The 21,459-nt window shown below is 42.6% G+C and overlaps 1 protein-coding gene and 1 long non-coding RNA gene across 2 annotated transcripts; one reads left to right on the plus strand and one right to left on the minus strand.

Moving 5' to 3' along the window:
- The first annotated feature begins 1,537 nt into the window (after positions 1-1,537).
- Positions 1,538-18,830, plus strand: LOC136444010 (uncharacterized). The gene is made up of 7 exons (XM_066441407.1): positions 1,538-1,723; positions 2,040-2,090; positions 2,575-2,709; positions 4,685-4,798; positions 5,305-5,497; positions 6,564-6,736; positions 18,547-18,830. The coding sequence occupies exons 2-7, from the start codon at positions 2,043-2,045 to the stop codon at positions 18,643-18,645; spliced, it is 762 nt and encodes a 253-aa protein (XP_066297504.1). The 5' UTR covers positions 1,538-1,723; positions 2,040-2,042; the 3' UTR covers positions 18,646-18,830.
- LOC136444011 (uncharacterized) lies at positions 9,076-13,870 on the minus strand. The gene is made up of 3 exons (XR_010757219.1): positions 12,744-13,870; positions 10,967-11,670; positions 9,076-10,125 (listed from the first exon to the last, which is right to left on the minus strand). It is a non-coding gene; the product is annotated as an uncharacterized lncRNA (long non-coding RNA).
- Positions 18,831-21,459: the final 2,629 nt, after the last annotated feature.

Consider the following 21,459-nt stretch of genomic DNA (forward strand, 5'->3'; position numbering starts at 1 on the left):
TGGGTTACGTGGCAATGCCCTACCATTTGATTATACGGATGACATCCTCTGGGAAACCCACAACTGATGCGAGCGTGCGAATTTTAAAAAAAATGGAAAAAGTTGCCTTCTTGATGAAGTCTAAATGGTCAGGGAAATAACTGAACGCACAGAACATGGTATACCGAACAATACATTCTTTATCTTTGTTCTTTCACATCTTCTTTGCCTTTGGAATTAACTTTGGCATTTTACGACAGTGGTATACGTTTACAATATTTTTTACGATATAACGTTAGTTCACGTGAAATCGGGATTTTTTCGATACGAGTTAATTGAAACAAATCTGGCAGAACAATAAACAATCCTTTTTTTCTGTTATTCTGTCAATATATCATGGATTACCCTTGCACTAATGCTAGATATGTTGTATTTCCTCTCTAGTCGTGCTAATACCATAATATTGTAAGTTAACGTCCGCCGCACGCAGAATGACGGTGCTCTCAGACAGGTGCTAAAAAATTTTCGGAGAGAAGATTCGTCATTGATGTCTTGCCGCTAATCATCTTTTATATAGCAGCTATTGTTCCTAGCTTTGCTTGAAGAGAGTTCTAAGGTCATATAAACGTGTTCAAGCAACAACAAAAAACACGACAAAACGGCCGTACCGCACAAACCAGGCTTTGGTAACAACCCGTTTGTTGAGTCGGTAGAACTCTCAAAGTCGACCCCCACCGTCATGGCAATTTGTACATTATTCATCGGGACGTTAGCTGTATGACATAGAAATGGTAATACTACTATGTCTATGTGTTTTTGCTTGTGCTAGGAGCAAACTTTGAGGAAAATATCGCCTTCAGTCCACTATCACACACAAAAAAGTGTTCCTCACAAACCTTTGTCGTCTGCTGAATAGCAGGATTTTGGGTAATAATATGGTGGCGGGAAAATACACCTTTGAGTGCCTTAGCCATAGGTTGCAGCAACAACGTGGCGTTTTGATGATTGATCACACTACTTCGAGTCAAGTTGCAGGTTAGCAAAAGAGATTCTGATAAGTTGTCTAGCAGGAAGCGGATGTGACACTTGTCTTATCAACAAGCGAACAACCATGAAGTGTGATTCTCCCATGAAGCCCTCAGACTGTGTCAATAAGAGATTTTTACGTCGTCATCTTCTAATGCATGGTTATCGGAGCTTTTCAGACAATGTTCTGAATACGTTAGTCTATCATGTTTGCATTGCTGGCGTTATAACTGATGTAGCATCTAGCACATATCCCTAATTTAAATACACGCACCGTTTCTAAAAATCCCGAGTTTAATTACCCCGCGAGTTTATGTGAACTAACGTTACAGCATATATTTGCTCATTTTGCAGCTTCTTTTTTTACTTCTTTGTACAAGTTACCTTATGGTGGCAAACGACACCGGGCGAAAATTGATACAAGTGCGGATGTCATCCATATTATCAAGTCAATGTGGCCCAAAGTATGCGTATTTTACAACCTTCCATTAATCAAATACCATATCTTATATTGGCAATACGCACTATTTAATATGGGAAAGGCGCAGGTGTCAAGCGGCGCTTTGGTGACAAGCGAATCCTTGTATCCGCTTCGAGGCGACTAATCGAATTGTGTTATCTATCAGTGTCTATAAATTCTCGGTTCTGGTGGATTTTGTACAATCTGCAGCTGGACTCAAATCGCTCGTGGACAGCAGCCAGGGAGTCAATCTTTCAGGTAAGGACCTGTTCTATTTCGTCGTACGATCGTCGTGCGATGCGGTACGATAAAAAAAAGAAGGCATTCTTGGGATAGTCGTGCATATGTCGTATGAAAGTCATCGATCTTGTTACGGAAAAGGCTGTCTTAGATCCTTGTCGGTGGTTGGTTCTGTTACAGCCTGTTTGAAAATTCTATGACATCAAAATCGTGCGACGATCGTACGAGGAATGTGACTGCGCCGTAAGGTCTTGGGTCTGTCGTAGCTTTATTTTGCTGCAGTACATTTTGCGTCGTAATAGTCACGACTGACATTTTTTTCTGTTTTTTTCAGATCATGAAGTCGTTCGTGTTCCTGTGTCTTGTGGCCCTAGCCACCGCCAAGGTAAGAGTGCCATACTTCCTAATATCGTAACTACTGAAATCCTTGCCATACGTTCTTCTTTATCTATAAAGCATATTACGTTTTGTTAGTTTCCAAAAATAGGAATTTCAGCTAACTGTTCATATGACTCCTTTAGAAACAGCAATGTGACAGAATCTATTATAATTTTTGGACGCGTATGGCCTTATGCTAGGGTCACATTACAAACGGCCGGACTGTGTGAGGAACAAAAGATAAAAGTGTATGAAGAAATGCAGACAAAGTATGCTCAGAGTCATGACTGACGTTTTCACGTTTAGTATATTAATTGTTGTCTTTTATATCATACCTTTTATACCCGCAAACTGTCCGGCCGGGCGCAGATTTGGAAATGTGACCATAGCATTACGTATGTCCTTACCCATTCACCAGATATATCTTATTAATTAGAGCCTTTCTTTTCTATACTGAGCGAGGTGTTCTATTGTTGTATCCCTACGTACAGTACTACAACGTCCAGGTCCAGGAAAAGGGGGTCCTGTTTCGGGAAACTATCCAGACGGAAGGGAAGTACCAGCTGGTGGAGGTCCCCGCACACAACGATCGTCACCACATCGTCGTGCTCAGCAACCTCGAACTCGTTAGTATTACGTTTCACTTGTTACCTCCATGAAAAATGGAGGTATAGTTTTCATTCTTGATGACGTATGGGGATATATATCAAGAGCCACCGGATGGATTGCAATGGTATTTGGTAGGTGGGTAGGTGGGGTAAACCAAGCGGTGAAGGGCCCCCTCGTGATTAACCTTGGTACTGCAGCAGCAATTTTATCAAAATTTCTTTTGTCCTGGACGTGCTGTAGTTCTGATTTTTAAGTGACAGGAAGATGTTGACATACGGGTTTAGTGGTGTAGATTCGGGCCCCCTGCCGTATACCTGTGGGGTCGTTTTTGTGTTTTTGTTTGAGTTTTCGGCCGAATATCTTAAGTTCTTCTGGATCGATTGAGATGACATTTCAAATCTATTTTAGGCCATACTGAGTTAAATATATGTTTGGCATCCTCTGGGCACGTCAAAACGGATGCGAGGGTGAGAAAAAAATGTTTGATAGCTAAAAAAATGTTGCCTTCATTAAAAATCTAAGTGGTCAGAAAGGTTGAACAAATAACTGAACACACAGAACATGGTATGCCAATATATGCATAAATGCTTTATTTCTAGTTTTTCACGTCTTTATCATGTTGGAAGACTTTTCTCAGGGCTTGAAATATAGTTTCAGCTAAGTTGTACTGATACACATGGCAAAAAAATGATACGATACTCATAGGAAGAAAGGCACTCTCCGACATTAGTATCCGTTTTCCAATATCTCTTTGGCAGTACATACGGCTTACAATGACGTATTTTGTAGCTTCTTGGTACGATTTACAGTAGTGTTGCAATTGTTTTTAACACGGACAAATGCTTTACGTGTGCTTGAATTTCAGATGTTTAAGAATCTTTTTGGCAAGGCTTCAGCAGCGAGCCTAATGGTGTATATTTATCTCCATGAAAAATGGAGATATAGTTTTGGGTGTGTCTGTGTGTGTGTTTGTCTGTCTGTCTGTCTGTCTGTTTGTGTTTCCGCACTACAGTAGTCAGCATAACTCAAGAACCTATTGATGGATTACGATGATATTTGGTATGTGGGCAGGTGTTGTGAAGCCGAAGTTCAACGTCAATTTTGGGCCCCCTGGTATGTGACCTTGGTACTGCAGCAGAACTTCAATTTTTGTATCTTTTGACCTGGACGTGCTGTGGTCTTGATTTTTAGGTGGCAGATAGCTTGTGATGTAATAAAGAAGTGGTGTAGGTTTGGGTTCCCTAGCAGCTTCCTCTGGAACTGCAGGGGCGTTTTTGTGAAAATTTTCTAAGGAGAATAACTGAGCAAAGGAACAACGGATTCCCATGATATTTAGTATGCAGGTAGTTTAGATAGAGATATGAACAATGAAGTGCAAATTATGCTAATTGGGACTTAATTTTCATAGCCAATGAGGAAAATCTATATTTGCAGGGTTTTCCATTATCAGACTCAAATACATGTAACGTATGTAGTTTATGGAAAGTGGATCATCAACAGATACCAATTATGCAAATAAATTCCTGATTTGCATAATAAATGCAAAACACCATATCTCATCTAATTGGAAAATTATAGGACTCTCAATATGATATTTAGTATGCAGGTAGCTTAGACAGAGGTATACATAAGGTAGTGCAAGTTATGCAAATTGTGACTTAATTTGCATAGCTAATGAGAGAAAACCTATATTCGAATAGTTTTTCATTATCAGACTCGAATACATGTAACATATGTAGTTTATTTAAAGTGGAGCATCAACAGATACCAATTATGCAAATAAATTCCTAATTTGCATAATTAATGCGAAACATCATAATTCATCTAATTGGAAAATTATAGGACTGTCAATATTGCAACATGTGTAAGTTAGATAAAGGTGTTTATGACCAAGCATATATTATGCAAATGTGTAAGTCATTTGCATGAATAGAATTGTTCATGGAGATATGAGGTCGTGGAACTCTTGTTATCTGTGTGTCTGTTCCCCAGGACCAGACCGTGTACTGTTTCCCTGAGCGGGGCGTGTGTTTCCTCATCCCCACCTCAGAACATGGCGCCGAGCCCGACTCGCAGACTCTGGAGACCGGCATGGACCAAGTCATGGTAATCTAGAGTTCCTTGATCGTATACCTCCGCCACACCATGGTCTTGCAATAACATGAAAGTTTTGTTGGTGGAAGTTTCTATAGTTTTATTTGCAAGTTCTTGCCCGAGGGCTACTTGTAACATGAAACAATGCATAGTATACAGATAGTGCAAGTTAACAATGGTGACAAGTGGAACAAGTGACTAATCTAAGAACTGCTACAGAATACAATCTAAGCTTTTTTGGTTTGTCTTCTTTTTTATAAGATAAATCCTTAAGTTGCAGACCCTAAACGCCGGCGTTGACCAAGTCATGGAATCTAATGAAGTTTGCTTGTGTGTACGTAAGCTTTTAACATGCCATTTTAGTTCTTGGCATATTGAGACCCCAGAATGGAATATAACGTTAGGTCAGTAGCACCGAAATCTTCTCGCTCGAACTAACCTATTGCCTAACTGATAAGTACCATTACTATCTAAAGGTCAGCCAGATATTCAGTGCACGTTTTCCCTTTGCTTGTCAGACGCAGCGTTCCGGCCTGATCGGAGACTGGGAGACCGTGGTGGTGGACAACAAGTGGGCGGTGGTCGAGCAGAACCTGGACCGCAGCGTCCTCACCGACGCGCGCCTGCGCAGCTTCTACCCCAACCTGCCCCTGCACAGGGTGCAGAAGTTGTCAGAGGGCGCTGCTATCCTGTCCGGAAGTACCGACGCAGGTAAGAGGGATGGGCGTCTTATGCCTAGGTCACATTTCCTCGGTCGGGCAGCTTGTGGGAACGAAAAATATTATATAAAAGACAATAGAAAGGCACAAAACGTGAAAAATGACTCCTAACCATAAATCGTGTATTTTCTTGATATGCGCTTTTTATTTTTCGTTTTCGCAAACAGCCCGGCCGGGCCAAGGCTTGGAAATGTGACCCTAGCATTATACAGTAGAATTTTTTAAAGGAAAATTATCTGATTTTGTGATGTCTGTGCTACATGTGCCCTAATATAAGAAACATGTGCAGCACAGTGTTCTAACTGTTTCTATTGGTTAGGGCCTGGTCACATAAGTCGTACGATACGTTTATGATAGGCAAATTGAAGGCTGTCTCGGGATAGTCGTAGATGTGTCGCACGATATTCGTATGCCGTGTGACTGAAAGGGTTGTCGTTCATGTAGATCTCCTAGCCGACGGTCAGTTTTGTCATAGCTTCGCTCAAGGAAAACCATACGACAAAACAATCGTACTACGACTGTGACTCTAATTGCGCGATTATATAGTCACCGTACGTAGTCCTACGATTTTGATGCGGTAGAATTTTTAAGCAGGCTGTGACAAAACCATCCGCCGACAAGAATTTAAAGAAGTTCTTTTACGTAACAAGACAGCTAAGCTGGATTTTGCAAGACACATGTACGACTTTTCCAAGAATGCCCTCACTCAGTTTGAAATCGTACGACGATCGCACGACATATGTGAAAAAAATGAAAATGATTTCAAGCCAGTTTTAGCTTACTGAAGAGCTATTCTCTCACTTGTTGTGACAGTGAAGACAGACGCTACATACAGTATGTACAGGCTTTCCCAGGCTATTTTCGACAAGCACAATGAACGTGTGAACCACGGCTTTATGTCCCGTTCTAAGGACTGCCATCCTTTCCAGTAGCGTGCATTACGTGTGTGCGACAGCGTCCTAGTCCAGAGACAGAGTCGCTATCCACTGGACTTAGCTTACCTACTGTTTATGTGTATGTGACAGGCCCTAAATGTGTCCGCATCTTTACGGTTCCAGTTGCGGCGGCCAAGCGCCAGTTGATCGGAGGGACCTGCAGCGGCAATTCGGACCCCCAGCGTATGTACGCCGTGTCTAACCCCGCCGGCTGCGAGTACCTGGTGTTCTGTGGAGGACAGAACGACATGTACAGCGAGTGCCCCCGCCGACACGTCACAGACACCTTCTTCATGGTAAGCCCCAAAGACCCAACGGATGTTAGCCTCCGTTGCAGGCTCTGAAGTGGCTTTTTTTTGGGGGGCTAAATAATACACTTTTTGCAGCTGGCCGTAACTATCAGCCACCGCGTAACTATCAGCCGCCTGATAGTTACGGGGTGGCTGATAGTTACGGGGTGGCTGAAAGTTACGGGGTGGCTGATACGGTTACGGGCTGGCTGATAGTTACGGGGTGGCTGATAGTTACGGGGTGGCTGATAGTTACGGGCTGACTGCAAAAAGTGTATTATTTAGCCCCCCCAAAAGCCGCTTCAGAGCCTGCAACGGAGGCTAACGGATGTTGTAATGAATGAAGAACCTTTATTGCACGTTTAGGTACCGGTCAATGCGATAAAACAGAAGTACAATTACAGTGACATAATTCACACTTGTTCATATATTCAAGTCCGTATGAGTTGCGTAATAACATTTCCTTGGTTTCGGTCAAGTTTGCGGGAAAGTAGTTGGCTACTTTGACCCACCGTTGTGTCGCTTGGATTTCGAACCGAAAATTACTAAGTGGCATCTTGTGGCGCAATCGGTAGGGTGTTTCGCCCACAGCCGAGAGGTCCCGGGTTCGATTTTTGGCGACGCCTCAGGGGCGAGCCTAATAGTATACTTTACGCCCGATCTGTAAGAATTCCCAGAATTGTTTAGGCATGTCTGGAATGTGTTCGTTATTCCCTGGGGAATTTGTTTTGAAGTGACCTGTCCCTCTGTTGAATTGGAAGTAACGGGGTTGGCAAATAGTTTGATGGAATGTTTTGTCATGGATTTGTCAAAACGTATGTCTTTGATTTAATCGGGTAGTAATTACGGTTGTTTATTATAGCGTTTATTGTAGTGATCTATACATGTATATATAAAGATGTTTTGTATGTAACAAAGGCGAATAATATCTTGCACATATTTTTGGTTGATTAGATGCAATTAGAATGAATGAAAATACGGATAGCTTGATGTTTTAAATAACTTTTGTTGTTTGAATGAGTGACTCATTGCAAGTAGCGTATATGTCATCAGTTTTGAGATAGTTGTTATGATCTACGTTTCGAAGAAAAAGGACAGCCATAGTGTGGTTCTATTTTTTATTCTAAGAACATGATAAAAACATATCAAGTTGTTTTTAAGCAATGTTGAAAATTCCACCCCTTAAGACCCGGCACAGATACGGACATGTCAATGTTTTACGAGATAGAATCGATAACTGTAATATGGATGGAATAGGGGACTCTTATATTGATCTGTACATCGTTCCAAAGGCAGATAAAATAGAAAATAACAGATAACTGGGTGAAACTTATTTGTTTTGGATTAACAAGTTAGTTGTCGTAGTGGGTCGGCATTGCACTTTAGGGAGACTTTGAGTATACACATGGAAACAATACAATGAAATAGTCAAAAGGTATCATTGGGTACAGAGTTAAGAGGTGCTCAATTTTTTGCTAGTATCGTACTTACGTCATTCGTATCAAAGTGCATTCATGACCTTTTGATCAAACTTTAAGTTCTAAATATCATAATGTTATACAAGATAGAAACGTGAACAGTAATACGAATACAATTGGGGCTCCTATATTGCCTGCACATCGTTACAAAGTCAGATGGAATACAAATTATATAACACAAAGTTCGGTGAAACTTCACTATTTCTTTTGTATTACCAAGTTTGCTGTCTTAGTGGTTCGGCATTGTATTTCAGGGCGGTTTTGGGTATACACAAGGATACAACACAATGATATATACAGAAGATATAATTATGTACAGTGACAGTGTTAGCAGGTGCACAGTTTTGAGGCGCAACCAGACACAGAACGTCTTGAGGAGACACTTGCCTCAGGGGCGAGCCTAATAGTATACTTTACGCCCGATCTGTAAGAATTCCCAGAATTGTTTAGGCATGTCTGGAATGTGTTCGTTATTCCCTGGGGAATTTGTTTTGAAGTGACCTGTCCCTCTGTTGAATTGGAAGTAACGGGGTTGGCAAATAGTTTGATGGAATGTTTTGTCATGGATTTGTCAAAACGTATGTCTTTGATTTAATCGGGTAGTAATTACGGTTGTTTATTATAGCGTTTATTGTAGTGATCTATACATGTATATATAAAGATGTTTTGTATGTAACAAAGGCGAATAATATCTTGCACATATTTTTGGTTGATTAGATGCAATTAGAATGAATGAAAATACGGATAGCTTGATGTTTTAAATAACTTTTGTTGTTTGAATGAGTGACTCATTGCAAGTAGCGTATATGTCATCAGTTTTGAGATAGTTGTTATGATCTACGTTTCGAAGAAAAAGGACAGCCATAGTGTGGTTCTATTTTTTATTCTAAGAACATGATAAAAACATATCAAGTTGTTTTTAAGCAATGTTGAAAATTCCACCCCTTAAGACCCGGCACAGATACGGACATGTCAATGTTTTACGAGATAGAATCGATAACTGTAATATGGATGGAATAGGGGACTCTTATATTGATCTGTACATCGTTCCAAAGGCAGATAAAATAGAAAATAACAGATAACTGGGTGAAACTTATTTGTTTTGGATTAACAAGTTAGTTGTCGTAGTGGGTCGGCATTGCACTTTAGGGAGACTTTGAGTATACACATGGAAACAATACAATGAAATAGTCAAAAGGTATCATTGGGTACAGAGTTAAGAGGTGCTCAATTTTTTGCTAGTATCGTACTTACGTCATTCGTATCAAAGTGCATTCATGACCTTTTGATCAAACTTTAAGTTCTAAATATCATAATGTTATACAAGATAGAAACGTGAACAGTAATACGAATACAATTGGGGCTCCTATATTGCCTGCACATCGTTACAAAGTCAGATGGAATACAAATTATATAACACAAAGTTCGGTGAAACTTCACTATTTCTTTTGTATTACCAAGTTTGCTGTCTTAGTGGTTCGGCATTGTATTTCAGGGCGGTTTTGGGTATACACAAGGATACAACACAATGATATATACAGAAGATATAATTATGTACAGTGACAGTGTTAGCAGGTGCACAGTTTTGAGGCGCAACCAGACACAGAACGTCTTGAGGAGACACTTGCATGGCTTGATATGGAATGAAGGGGTGGGGGTGTTGATTTGTGGTGTTCGGCATGGTTAGGGGAACTTGCTATTTGAGGCACAGAAAATGGCTGTCGCTATTGATGTTTTACATGTAGATATGTTATCCTGTTTCTGATAAGAGAGAACAGTATGTTACATTCCCTTTTTGCTGATAAGACTAAACTTAAGTGTTTGAAAAGCCTCCATGTAACTTGTCCTCCCGGTACGTTGCCTGGTCTGGTTGCTCCAGCCTTTCTTCATCCTCCCATCCGTATCATCTCATAACTCCTGAAAAAAAACACTGATGAATTACTCTCAACTTTGGTTGTACAGCAGTTTCATACATTACATGCAACTAACTATTGGTTGTCAGAACGTGTAAGGGATTAATATTCCTATGATATTCGGTGGAAAATGGCACATGTCTGTTTGATACTCTCTACGGTTACGTTGTTCAACTCTACATTTGAAAGCATTCAAGTCCGATCCAAAAGCTAGAGACGTCCTTTATACTGGACATGTAGAGAATTCATTTGTCTGCTAGAAGTTTCTCATTATTCGTGGTCTTATCGACTAACACAAATACATAAACATAATTTCTGCAAATTTGATTTAAAGTCAATGCACATTCATTCACTCACTCACCCACTCACTCACTTACACACTCACATTTATGGGTAACTGAACTGTTGGGAAAATCTGTAACTCAGGGATATTTGTGTCGGCTTAGCTTAACAGGATATTTATGAATTTGTAACTTTGCAAGAAATATTGCAATGTCGAAAAGATTACGGTACTTATCATCTCTCTCCACACCTACTTACACCTACAAATTAAACGACAGGCCACAAAACCATTTCTCGGTAAGTTAAATCTAACACGGTAAAATCTAAACGAGATCATGATCAGGTATATGGCTGGCCAGGGGTGCTACATTTCCAAATCAGTTTTCCATCAGACAGTGTGCATGACATATAGAGGACATGTCGTTAGTAACCACTGTGTTCGACAATAGAATAAATGAATTACTCCACGAAATATCGGGGTGATCAAACATAGAAACGGCAGAGTCTATGTGTACAGAAACATATGCGCCGTGCAACAGGTTCAGACCTTAAACTTTACTGACCTTCAGACCGCTATCTGAATCTCCGTCAGAGGGAAGGCGTGGTGTCGTTTCAACTTCCTGGCCTTTTCCTTGGCTCCGGACGGGCGGAGGTCCATGGGGCCGGAGGTGCCCGCTTTGTGGTCTATTCTTCGTTTTCTTGAGTACCGAACCTCCTAAGCCTTCCCTTTCTGTTCTTTTGGGGCGCTCTAATATCCCTGAGTACAACCTTAACAAAGTCAGATCGAATATCATGACAATATTTGATTTGAAAACTTACCGAGGAGCGGATGCATTTATTACTAACAGTACTACGATCACTTTGATGGAATTTTAAAAGAAATCACGAATGCATTACCCCAGTGGATTCTTTTGGAGTAGCCCTGGAGTCAGACTGTGTGGCATTTGGACTGAAAAGGAGTGTGTGGTATTTGGACTGAAAAGGGCCGCCTTTGTTGCTTTGTATGTAAAATACATGGTTTGGAGAACTTATTTGAGACACAGAAAGTGGCTGTCGCTATTGATGTTTTACATGTAGATAATCATGCTTCTCTGTTTCTGACATAAGAGAGAACATAATGCCACATTCCCTTTTTGCTGATAAGACTACAAAATAAACTGTTTGAACAGCCCCCATATGCATGTAACTTGTCCTCCTGGTACGTTGTCCGGTCTGGTTGCTCAAGACTTCCTTCATCCTCCCATCCGTATTATCTCGTAACTCCTAGCTGGAAAAACAAGCTGATGAATTTCTCTCTGTTTTGGTTGTACAGAAGTTTCATACATGACATGCAACTAACTATTGGTTGTCAGAACATGCAAGGGATTAATATTCCTATAATATTCTTTGGAAAATGGAAGATGGCACATGTCTATTTGATACTCTCTACGGTTACGTTGTTCAACTGTACACTTGAAAGCATTTCCGATCCAAAGGCTAGAGACGTCCTTCATACTGGACATGTGGAGACTTTGTTTGCTAGAAGTTTGTCATTATACGTGGTCTTCTCCACTAACACAAATACATAAACAAAATTTCTGCAACTTTGATTTAAAATCAATGCACATAAATGGGTAACTGAGCTGTTGGAAAAAATCTGTAACTCAAGGATATTTGTGACGGCTGAGCTTAACAGGATATTTATGAATTTGTAAGTTTGCAAGAAATATTTGAATGTCGAAAAGATTAGGGTACTTATCACCTCTCTCTCAACCCGTGCAAAGAAGTTTGCACAAATTAAACGACAGGCCACAATACCATTTCTGGGTAGGTAAGTAAAATCTAACACGGTAAAATCTAAACGAAGTCATGATCAGGTATATGGCTGGCCAGCGATGCTACAATTCCAAAACAGTTTTCCATCAGGCAGTGTCCATGACATCTAGCGCTCGTTATCATTTAAATGTACGCATTTTGTAACCTCCGTTACCGTTTGAAGTAAGGCGTTTCTGACATTCAGATTTGCACATATAGGGTGCCAAACTGTCATTCTTTTATGACGACTGAAAACTTTTTTTTTGCTTTTAAAAATTGCAGTTTCGCATATTATATGTGGCATATCTTAATGTCAGAAACGTCTTACTTCAAACTGCAACAACGGAAGTTACAAAATGTGTACATTCAAATGAGAAGGAGCGATAGAAGACATATCGTTTGTAACCACTGTATTCGACAATAGAATAAATTCAGACCGTAATTACTCCACGAAATATCGGGGTGTTCAAACATAGAAACGGTAGGGTCTATGTGTACAGAAACATATGCGCCGTGCAACAGGTTCAGACCTAAAACTTTACCAACCTTCAGTCAGACCGCTTTCTGAGTCTCCGGCCGTCAGGTGTGGGTCGTTTCAACTTCCTGGCCTTTTCCTCGGCTCCGGACGGGCGGAGGTCGATGTTGAGTCCAAGGGGCCGCAGGTGCCCGCTTTGTGCCCGCTTTGTGGTCTGCTCTTTGCCTTCTTGAGTACCGAAGCTGCTAAGCACTCTCCTTTTTGTTCTTGATTGAAGATCGAAAGAATTGACGAGGAATTTTGAACAATGGATCAAACTTCTTTACACCGTCATCCTTATACATTACACAAATTGTCAAATGGCATCCTAAAAGCGTGCTTGACTGTCCGACTGTACATGTCTTTGTCCTGTTGCATACTGCTGGTTCCGCCTTGCCGTGGTCGATGGTTACGCGTTGCTGTCGGTACGCCCTGAGTTGGCGATTGGTTGCGCCCTGTTGTCGATTACACCCTGCTGTCGGTGATTGGTTACGGCCGTCTCTCGGTTACGCCCTGCTGTCTGTGATTGGTTTCTGCCATCTCTCGATTACGCCCAGCTGTCGGCGGTTGGTTGCGCCCTGCTGTGGGCGGTTTAGAATTAGAAAGTCCCGCCCTGACATACGAAGTGACACCCACCAGCTGGATGCCAGATGTCAACACAAATAACGGTATCCAGGCTCTATAGGATTGCTTTCTTTGTTCATACGTACCCCCAACCTGTTTTTGTTGTGTTTGCATATGTCTGTCTGTGTTTCCACATACTAGTACATATTTTGTCCAGCATAACTCAAGACATGCAAGAAGCTACGGATAAAGCACGTTGAAATTATTATTTCCATGAAAAAAATAGTTATTGGCCATGGCCTGTCTGTCTGTTTGTGTTTCCGGATTTTTGTAATCAGCATAAGTGAAGAACCTCTAGATGGATTACAATGATATCTGGCATGAAGGTAGGAGCTGGGAAGACGAAGGTCAAGGTCGATTTGGGGCCGCCTGGTATGTGACCTTGGTACTGCAGCAGAACTTCCGTTTTTTGTATCATTTGACCTGGGCGTGCCATGATCTTGATTTTTTTGGTGGCAAATAACTTGTAATGTAACGAGGAAGTGTCTTAGGTGTGGGCCTCCTAGCAGAATTTAACGTAATTCGTAATCGGCGGCAAACATTTTCCGTAATTCGTAATCACTACCCCTATCCCCCCCGCCCCCATGCAGGCCCTCCTAGCAGCTTGCTCTGGAGCTCCGTTCTTGTCAAAATCTTCCAAGGATGATACTAGGTAACTGATGAAAGGAACGACGGATTTCTATGATATTTAGTATCTAGTTTAAGCATAACCGAACATGGCCTCCCGACTCTCCCCCAACCATGGTTAGAGTGATTCTGGAGTGTTCGGCTGCGCCAGCCGAATGTTTTGAAAATTTCAAAACATTCCAGATTCGGCTCTGGACGGAGGGACTGGAATGGATTGGCTGGTGTTCGGCGCGGTCGGCTGGTGTTCAGGTGGTGTTCGGGAGTAAGTCAGCAGTAAAATTAGAACCTTAACCACGCCAGAACCACTGCTGACTTACTTCCAACTAGTTTCCAACCTACCCATGACTCACCATACGGCCGTAGACAAATCTCTGCTAACTCATTCCCAACCAAACTGACTACTGCCAGAACAGGGCGAATCACCCAGACCTTCACACGACCAAAAACAGAGAAAAAAAAGCTAAAAGCCTATTTAAGCTAACTGTGATCCGAATTCGATCTCTTGGTGATGTTAACAACATAGCAGAATGGATTATTTTGATCAAAAATGAGAATAACCCCTCTTTTGAAAGTGGCTGAATATGTTCCATTCGTGAGAGGGTTAGCAGCCGGTCGGGAATTAGTCAGGAGAGATTCGGCTAAAGGTAGGGATGGTTGGGAGTTGGTTAGAAAGCATTCGGGGTTTGGTTGGGGGTACACCGTGTATTGGTTAGGAGATGATTGGGACATGTTCGGGGCAGATTCGACGAATGCTCGGCGCCAAAGTGTGGCCTAATTCTGGTCAGACTGCTCTCGACTCCCGCCGAGCCGAGTCGGCTAGCGTTCGGGAGCCATGTTCGGCTATGTGTAACCGGGGCTTGTGGTGGATCCCCGGAATTTAACTGGGACACATGAAATAGGAAAGCGGTGTGCTCCTGATACACAACCTGGTTTAAGGTCACTCGAATGAACGCACATGTCTATTCCTTCACCCGACTCAGTATGAAAACCAGCTATACCACCGTGTACCACTTATACCACAAGCCTTAGAGTAGCGATGCCTATTCCTTCGCTCGTCTCAGTATGAAAACCACCTATACCACCGTGTACCACTTATACCACAAGCCTTAGAGTAGCGATGCCTATTCCTTCGCTCGTCTCAGTATGAAAACCACCTATACCACCGTGTACCACTTATACCATAAGCCTTAGAGTAGCGCTGCCTATTCCTTCACTCGTCTAAGTATGAAAACCACCTATACCACCGTGTACCACTTATACCACAAGTCTTAGAGTAGCGCTGCCTATTCCTTCTCTCGTCTAAGAATAGTGACCTCCTCTACCACCGGGTGCCAAATTCGACTTAGGCGGAAGAGAGCTTCGTCTGCCCCGAAGAAGAAGTCGACACACACAAGTCGGGAAACATTTACGTGGGAGCATGGGACGTTTGTAGCGCCGGTAATCGGCGCGCAGGTCGGCATGTCGCCGTGTGTCTGGGTGCATTCGCTTGCGATTTCGTGATTTGGACCCACACAAGTCGGGCAACATTTACGTGCGAGCAAGGGACGTTCTTAGCGCCGGTATATCGGCACGCAGGTCGGCATGTCGCCGTGTATCCGGGTGCATTTGCCGGCGATTTCGTGATGTCTTACATGGAAGCTCCGCCTCGTATGAGAGGTCCCTGGCGTGTAGGCACCATTAATGCTTAGGTCACAATTGCGCCGGTGCCCGTCGGGGATGAAGCCCCGGCCGGGCTATGACGTCCGGGGGGCACCGGCTGTCGTGGTCACAAATAAAACTTTCCTTCACGCTGCCCTGCAGGGGTCCCGGGGTGCTCCGGCGGGCACTCGGTGGCATTTATGTAAAATATTGTAACCTTCATTGGTCGGTCTCCGGCAGGCACCCGTCAGTTGCTCTGAAGGTGCCTTGTAGTGACCCCTGTGGGGTCCGACAGGGTACCGCGTGCTTATCACATCCAGGTGCCGAATGCCCCGCGAACGACGGTCGGGCATCAGGCAGGCTCCTGGTCATATCTCGAGGAGTATATACAATTGCACTGGAGCTAAAAAAGAAACACGATATACGAAGTTCTCGCTTTAGTTATGCTCACCTGATCTGTAACGTCACACTTGACCCGGTTTTACGAAGTATACACATTAAACTGGAAAGTCTTTCCCTGCTTTAAGTAAACAAGTTGCTGAAACAATTGGTGCTATTGTGAAAATCAAATACATCACCCCTCAAAAGACTCTCACAACTATATGCAACAACCTTATATACCCGCATTTGACCTCCTGTAACATTAATATTGTTTGGGGATGCGCTTGCCGTGCAACTCTACAGCCTCTTATAACTCTCCAAAAGAAATTCACAAGGATAGCACTGCTTCTGACTTTCGCTCACACATGCCTCCTCTATTTCAAAACTAAAAGATGCTAGCTATCCACGATAACAGTAATTACAAATTAATATATTAACATTTAACTTCCTTATATATTCCCCAATAATCTTTTTATTATACCTGGCATAGAAATCAACTCTATAATCCTCCGCACATCATTAGCACAGTTCTCCGTAAAATGCAAATATGTCACAATATGGAGCAGTCTTCCGATACAATAACTTACAATACAAATGGTGGTGCGGTCCAGCTGGGCATTTCGCATAATTGCACCAGCCGGATAATTGAACCAAAAACGCTGACAAATGGGTGGTGCAGTTCGGATTCTACTGTACTAATTATAGCATATTAGCCTGGGTGCCATCCTTTTTCTACCGGGGCTCCTACACTCGCTACCCTAAATACTATTTTTTTCTAAACGTTAAATCGCGGGCGGATTCAATCACTTACAAAGTGCCAAAATTGTCAATCTTAAAACATCTTTTGGAAGCTGACACCTTCCACCATCTCACTGGCGAGTTTGTTTGGTCAGATAATGACTACCGGCGGACTAGCAGCGTGACACAAATGCTCAACGACCTGCAGTGGCCCCTTCTCTCTGAAATGAGGAGGAACGCCCGCCTCACCTTCTTCTATAAACTTGTTAATAACCACACTTACAGTTTGCTGAAACCAGCCCAGGGGCGCACCCGGGGGAGCCACGACCTCAAGTTTCACACCATCCACGCTAGAACCGATACATATAAACATTCTTTTTTTCCCTGGACCATCCCTCAGTGGAACACCCTGCCTGGCACGGTTGCGACGGCTCACACCGTTGAGTCGTTCCGTGCCAGACTGGAGGCCTGCCCGCCTTAGCCCGGGACCTCAACTCCCCCCCCCCCTATTTTGCCCCTGAAGGGGTCATTTGGGGGCAACACCTATGTAGATGTAGATGTAGTCGTTAACGCAAGTTAGAAAGCAATTTGTCGGGTCATGGCTGATACGAATCTGAGTTTCAATGCGATTCACGTGGTTTGATTGGTCGGGGTGATGTATATGTATTGTTGGGTGAGAGGGGGGGGCAAGTACAGTGTATAGTAGGAAGAGATTCAATCATGTTAACTTTCGACAATTGCAGAACATCTTTATGACATGATCAGAACATGGTAGTTGGTACAGTGGAGTCCGACCGTCGTCCTGGTCATTTTACGCGCATCTAGAAAATAGATAAATCAGGCAAGGCAATTGCAGGAGTTATGATGAATATCGGATATGAGATAGACTCGTGTAAACCAGAATACAACTATTTGTCATTAACAAACATCCATTAAAAGTAACCTTTCCACCGTCGCCATGGCAATGCTTTTTCATTGCCACTCTTGTTCTAATTTTTCTAATTTCCGTTCATCCAAGGCCTCGTCCCATAGGCATTATCAAAACATTTCTTAGAAAATTCCTACGCAGTACTACGCTGGTTGTCGTCAATCAACACCGCACAAATTCCTCATCGTCATTAGGCTACAGCCCCGGTTACACATAACCGACCATGACCTCCCGACAACTCCCAACCTTCCGCCAACCTTCATTGGGAGTCGGTTGGGAGCAAGGTCGACTGTGGTTGACACAGACACAACCAAAAACAGAGGAGGCTCCTACGCCGTATTAAAGCTAGCTGTACATGTAACCTCACATCTCTTGCGGTAATATTCACAACAAAGTTTTAAAAATATGGATTATCTAGTGGAAAATATGTGATCTACACAGCACTGGTTATGCCCCTCTTAATTCGTGAGAGAGTTGGCAATCAGTTGCCGGGTTTGATTCAGTCAGCAGTCTGCGGCTAGAGATTGGAATGTTTGGGAGTACGTTATGAAACATTCGGGGTTCGGTAGGGAGTAAGTTGTGTACTGCTTGTGAAAGGGTCTGGTAGGTTGCATGGGACATGGTTTTCGCTAAAAGATGGTCGTGGCCTAAAACTGGTGAGAAGTCTGGTGAGACTACTTTCAACCTACTGTCAACCTTGCTTGGCTAGTGGTCGTGGGCAAGGTCAAGGGAAGTCCCTGAATGTGTAAGAGGGGCTTAACTGAAGCTAGGTACTTTTTTTCACCTGAGTCGAATGAGGAAATAAGTGCGAAGTGCCTTTCCCAAGGACACAACTCTTGGAGTCTGACAGGAAGTTGACTATGTTGTGACGGTGTTATCTTGTGCTGTGTGTTGTACAGGTGTGCCTGTGCTGTCCCGAGCATACCAACAGGGAACAGTGCCTCTTCTGTCAGAACCTGGAGTGCAGCGGGTACTTCGACAACACTGGCGTCTGCTAAGCGCAGTACCGGACACAGAAGTTTCCACTGCCGCGATTCCACCCGAAAAACGTGTTATTGATTTTGGTAGTAAGATTGTCGCATGATTTGTCCACTAGTAGAGATCTGGGCTTGAAGAAGTGATAGGAGGTGAAAAACATTATTGTTACTTCGAGCCTTCATGATTAAAATCTTGGAAGATGCAATGATTTTTGTCTCTTATTTTGTCTAAGTGTATTCGGATAGTAGACGAAATGGTCTCACATGCCCCCCCCCCCCCGTGTGAGTGTCATCATAATTCTATCATTGGTTCAACTGAAATGCAACCAAGTCTGCCCAACTAGCCATTTGCTATCATCAAAAGCTAGTTTTAGATTTAGCCAGAGCGGATATTCTCTCAAAAGTATACACCGGGGTGAAACGAGCTGTGTATATCCTCAAACGAGCGACCGTGCAGCGACCAAAACTGGATTTATGTGACCTTTGATTTCATAATAAGAATAGGATGCACGATGCAAAGAGTATGATTTGAAAGACAACAAAACAAACAAAACGTACACAAAAATATAGATTTTACTCATTAATTATGAAAAATTTAAGTCCCAATTAGCATAATTTGCACTTCATTATGTACATCTCAGTCTAAACTAACTTCATACTAAATATCATGGAAAACCGTCTTTTCTTTGTTCAGTTATTCACCTTAGAAGATTTTCACAATAACGCGCCTGCAGTTCCAGAGCAAGCTGCTAGGGGACCCAAACCTACACCACTTCTTTATTACATCACAATCTGCCAGCCAAAAATCAAGACCATAGCACGTCCAGGTCAAAAGATACAAAAACCGAAGTTCTGCTGCAGTACCAAGGTCACATACCAGGGGGCCCCAAATCGACCTTGATGTTCGGCTTGACAACACCCGCCCACATATCAAATATCATCATAATCCATCAAGAGGTTCTTGAGTTATGCTGACTAGAGTAGTCCGGAAACACAAACAGACAAACAGACGGACAGACACACCCAAAACAATATCTCCATTTTTCATGGAGATAAAAATGTTGAAATGGAGCGATCCGTCAACGTTTATTTGAACCGACACGAGGTATTCATTTTCACGGAGTCAAGAGCGCAATATCGAGGATTGTATGGAAAAATACTGTAGCACCCAGACACCGTTCGGATTTTTACTCCCATCATCTGCTTGATAATTGAACTAATGTAAAGTAACAGTTTCGCGATGTGTGACCTCAGGTTCACGGTGGAACTGTTCTTAATTATCCTCCACCGTGACCCTGCTGAACCGAGCTGTCTCACTCTAACCAACAACAGGATGTAGGAGTCAACGTCTTTAAACTTCAACACCACACGCCTTGATGCTTTTTTTTCGTCTTAAACTTTCTGTGGGTGGAAATTCACTGTGAAAAAGTCTGAAATATTCGATATATTTCATCTCCCTTTAATTCATTTAACATGACACCCCTTGAAGCTTGCTTGAAACGTTTGGGAGTGGAAGGTTATTGTGAAAACTTAGTATTATATCGAATCTTATTTCCTTCAATTCACCTAAACATGACACGCCTTGAAACTTTCTTGGAAGAACCTTAGACTTTGTGGGTGGAAGCTTATCACGAAAAAGTATTAAGTATTCTGTCAAATGTTATCTCCAGGATCTGTCAAACAGAAGTGTCACATAAAATTGATTTAATCGAATTCCTTACTGCCACTTGCCGGCTCGGTGAACACGATGTCCGAGGTCTCCGAGTTTACCCCAAAACAGGATGTCGTGTCGGAATGACAGTTACCCACACAAATATTGACACGCCCCGGGACATACTTCAGAGGGTCGGACTGGGGAGATAGGTAAACAATCTTCAGGTAGGCAAACGTAAGACGGGAGGATTTGGATTTTGTTTTGACTGGGTTCTGAGGTCGAAGAACCACAGAAGCGGAGGAAAGAATCAACACAGCGTCCATTTTTATTTTCTTTCCACAAAAGACAAAATTAGTCAGTCCCTTTTTTTCAAATTGAACTGTCCTAGCGTGTAATTACCTTTGCCGAGAAGGTTGTGCAGAGGGTAGCGTTTGTCTGTAGTGGACCAGCATAACTCAAGAATGCCTGGATGGATTGTCTGGATATTTGGTATGTTGGTAGGTTTTGATGAGACCTGAAAACGATTAGATTTTGGGCCCCCCAGCGGCTTCTTACGGTACTGCAGCTGAACTTCCTGTTTTGATATCTCGTGTTCTGGACATGCTATGGAACTGATTTTTGAGTGGTACATAGATCTTTGGACAGAGAATAAGTGGTACGGGTTTGGGCCCCCTAGCCAAATGATTTTAACCTTTATGACTGACGTATTAGGAGTGTTTCTCATCAATTATAAATCATACCAGTTGATTGTCTTAAGATATAACTTGTCCAAAGTATGAGCTTAACAAATTATGAGCTTAACAAAGAAGGTTATGCTAATATTGATCATCAATTAAGCAAATGAGGCTCTTATTAGCATAATTTGATTCAACGATGTTCACATTCACATAACTTCCCGATGCCACAAAAAAAGTATTAAATGTATGAAATTGCTAGCCTCCTTCGCAGACTTCCTATGAACAGCGGCGTATATATTGGGGGGGGGCAAGGTTCTCTAAAGGGAGTTGTGTAGCCGAGGGACGCTGTTCATATGAACAGCGTCCCTCAGCTACACAACTCCCTCGGCTACACAACTCCCTTTAGAGAACCTTGCCCCCCCTCCCAATATATACGCCGCTGTTCATAGGAAGTCTGCGAAGGAGGCTATGAAATTGCAGTCATTTGCCAGTGTGGAATAATAG

Source organism: Branchiostoma lanceolatum, chromosome 10 (genome assembly GCF_035083965.1).
Source record: "Branchiostoma lanceolatum isolate klBraLanc5 chromosome 10, klBraLanc5.hap2, whole genome shotgun sequence".
NCBI classification, from domain to species: Eukaryota; Metazoa; Chordata; class Leptocardii; order Amphioxiformes; family Branchiostomatidae; genus Branchiostoma; species Branchiostoma lanceolatum.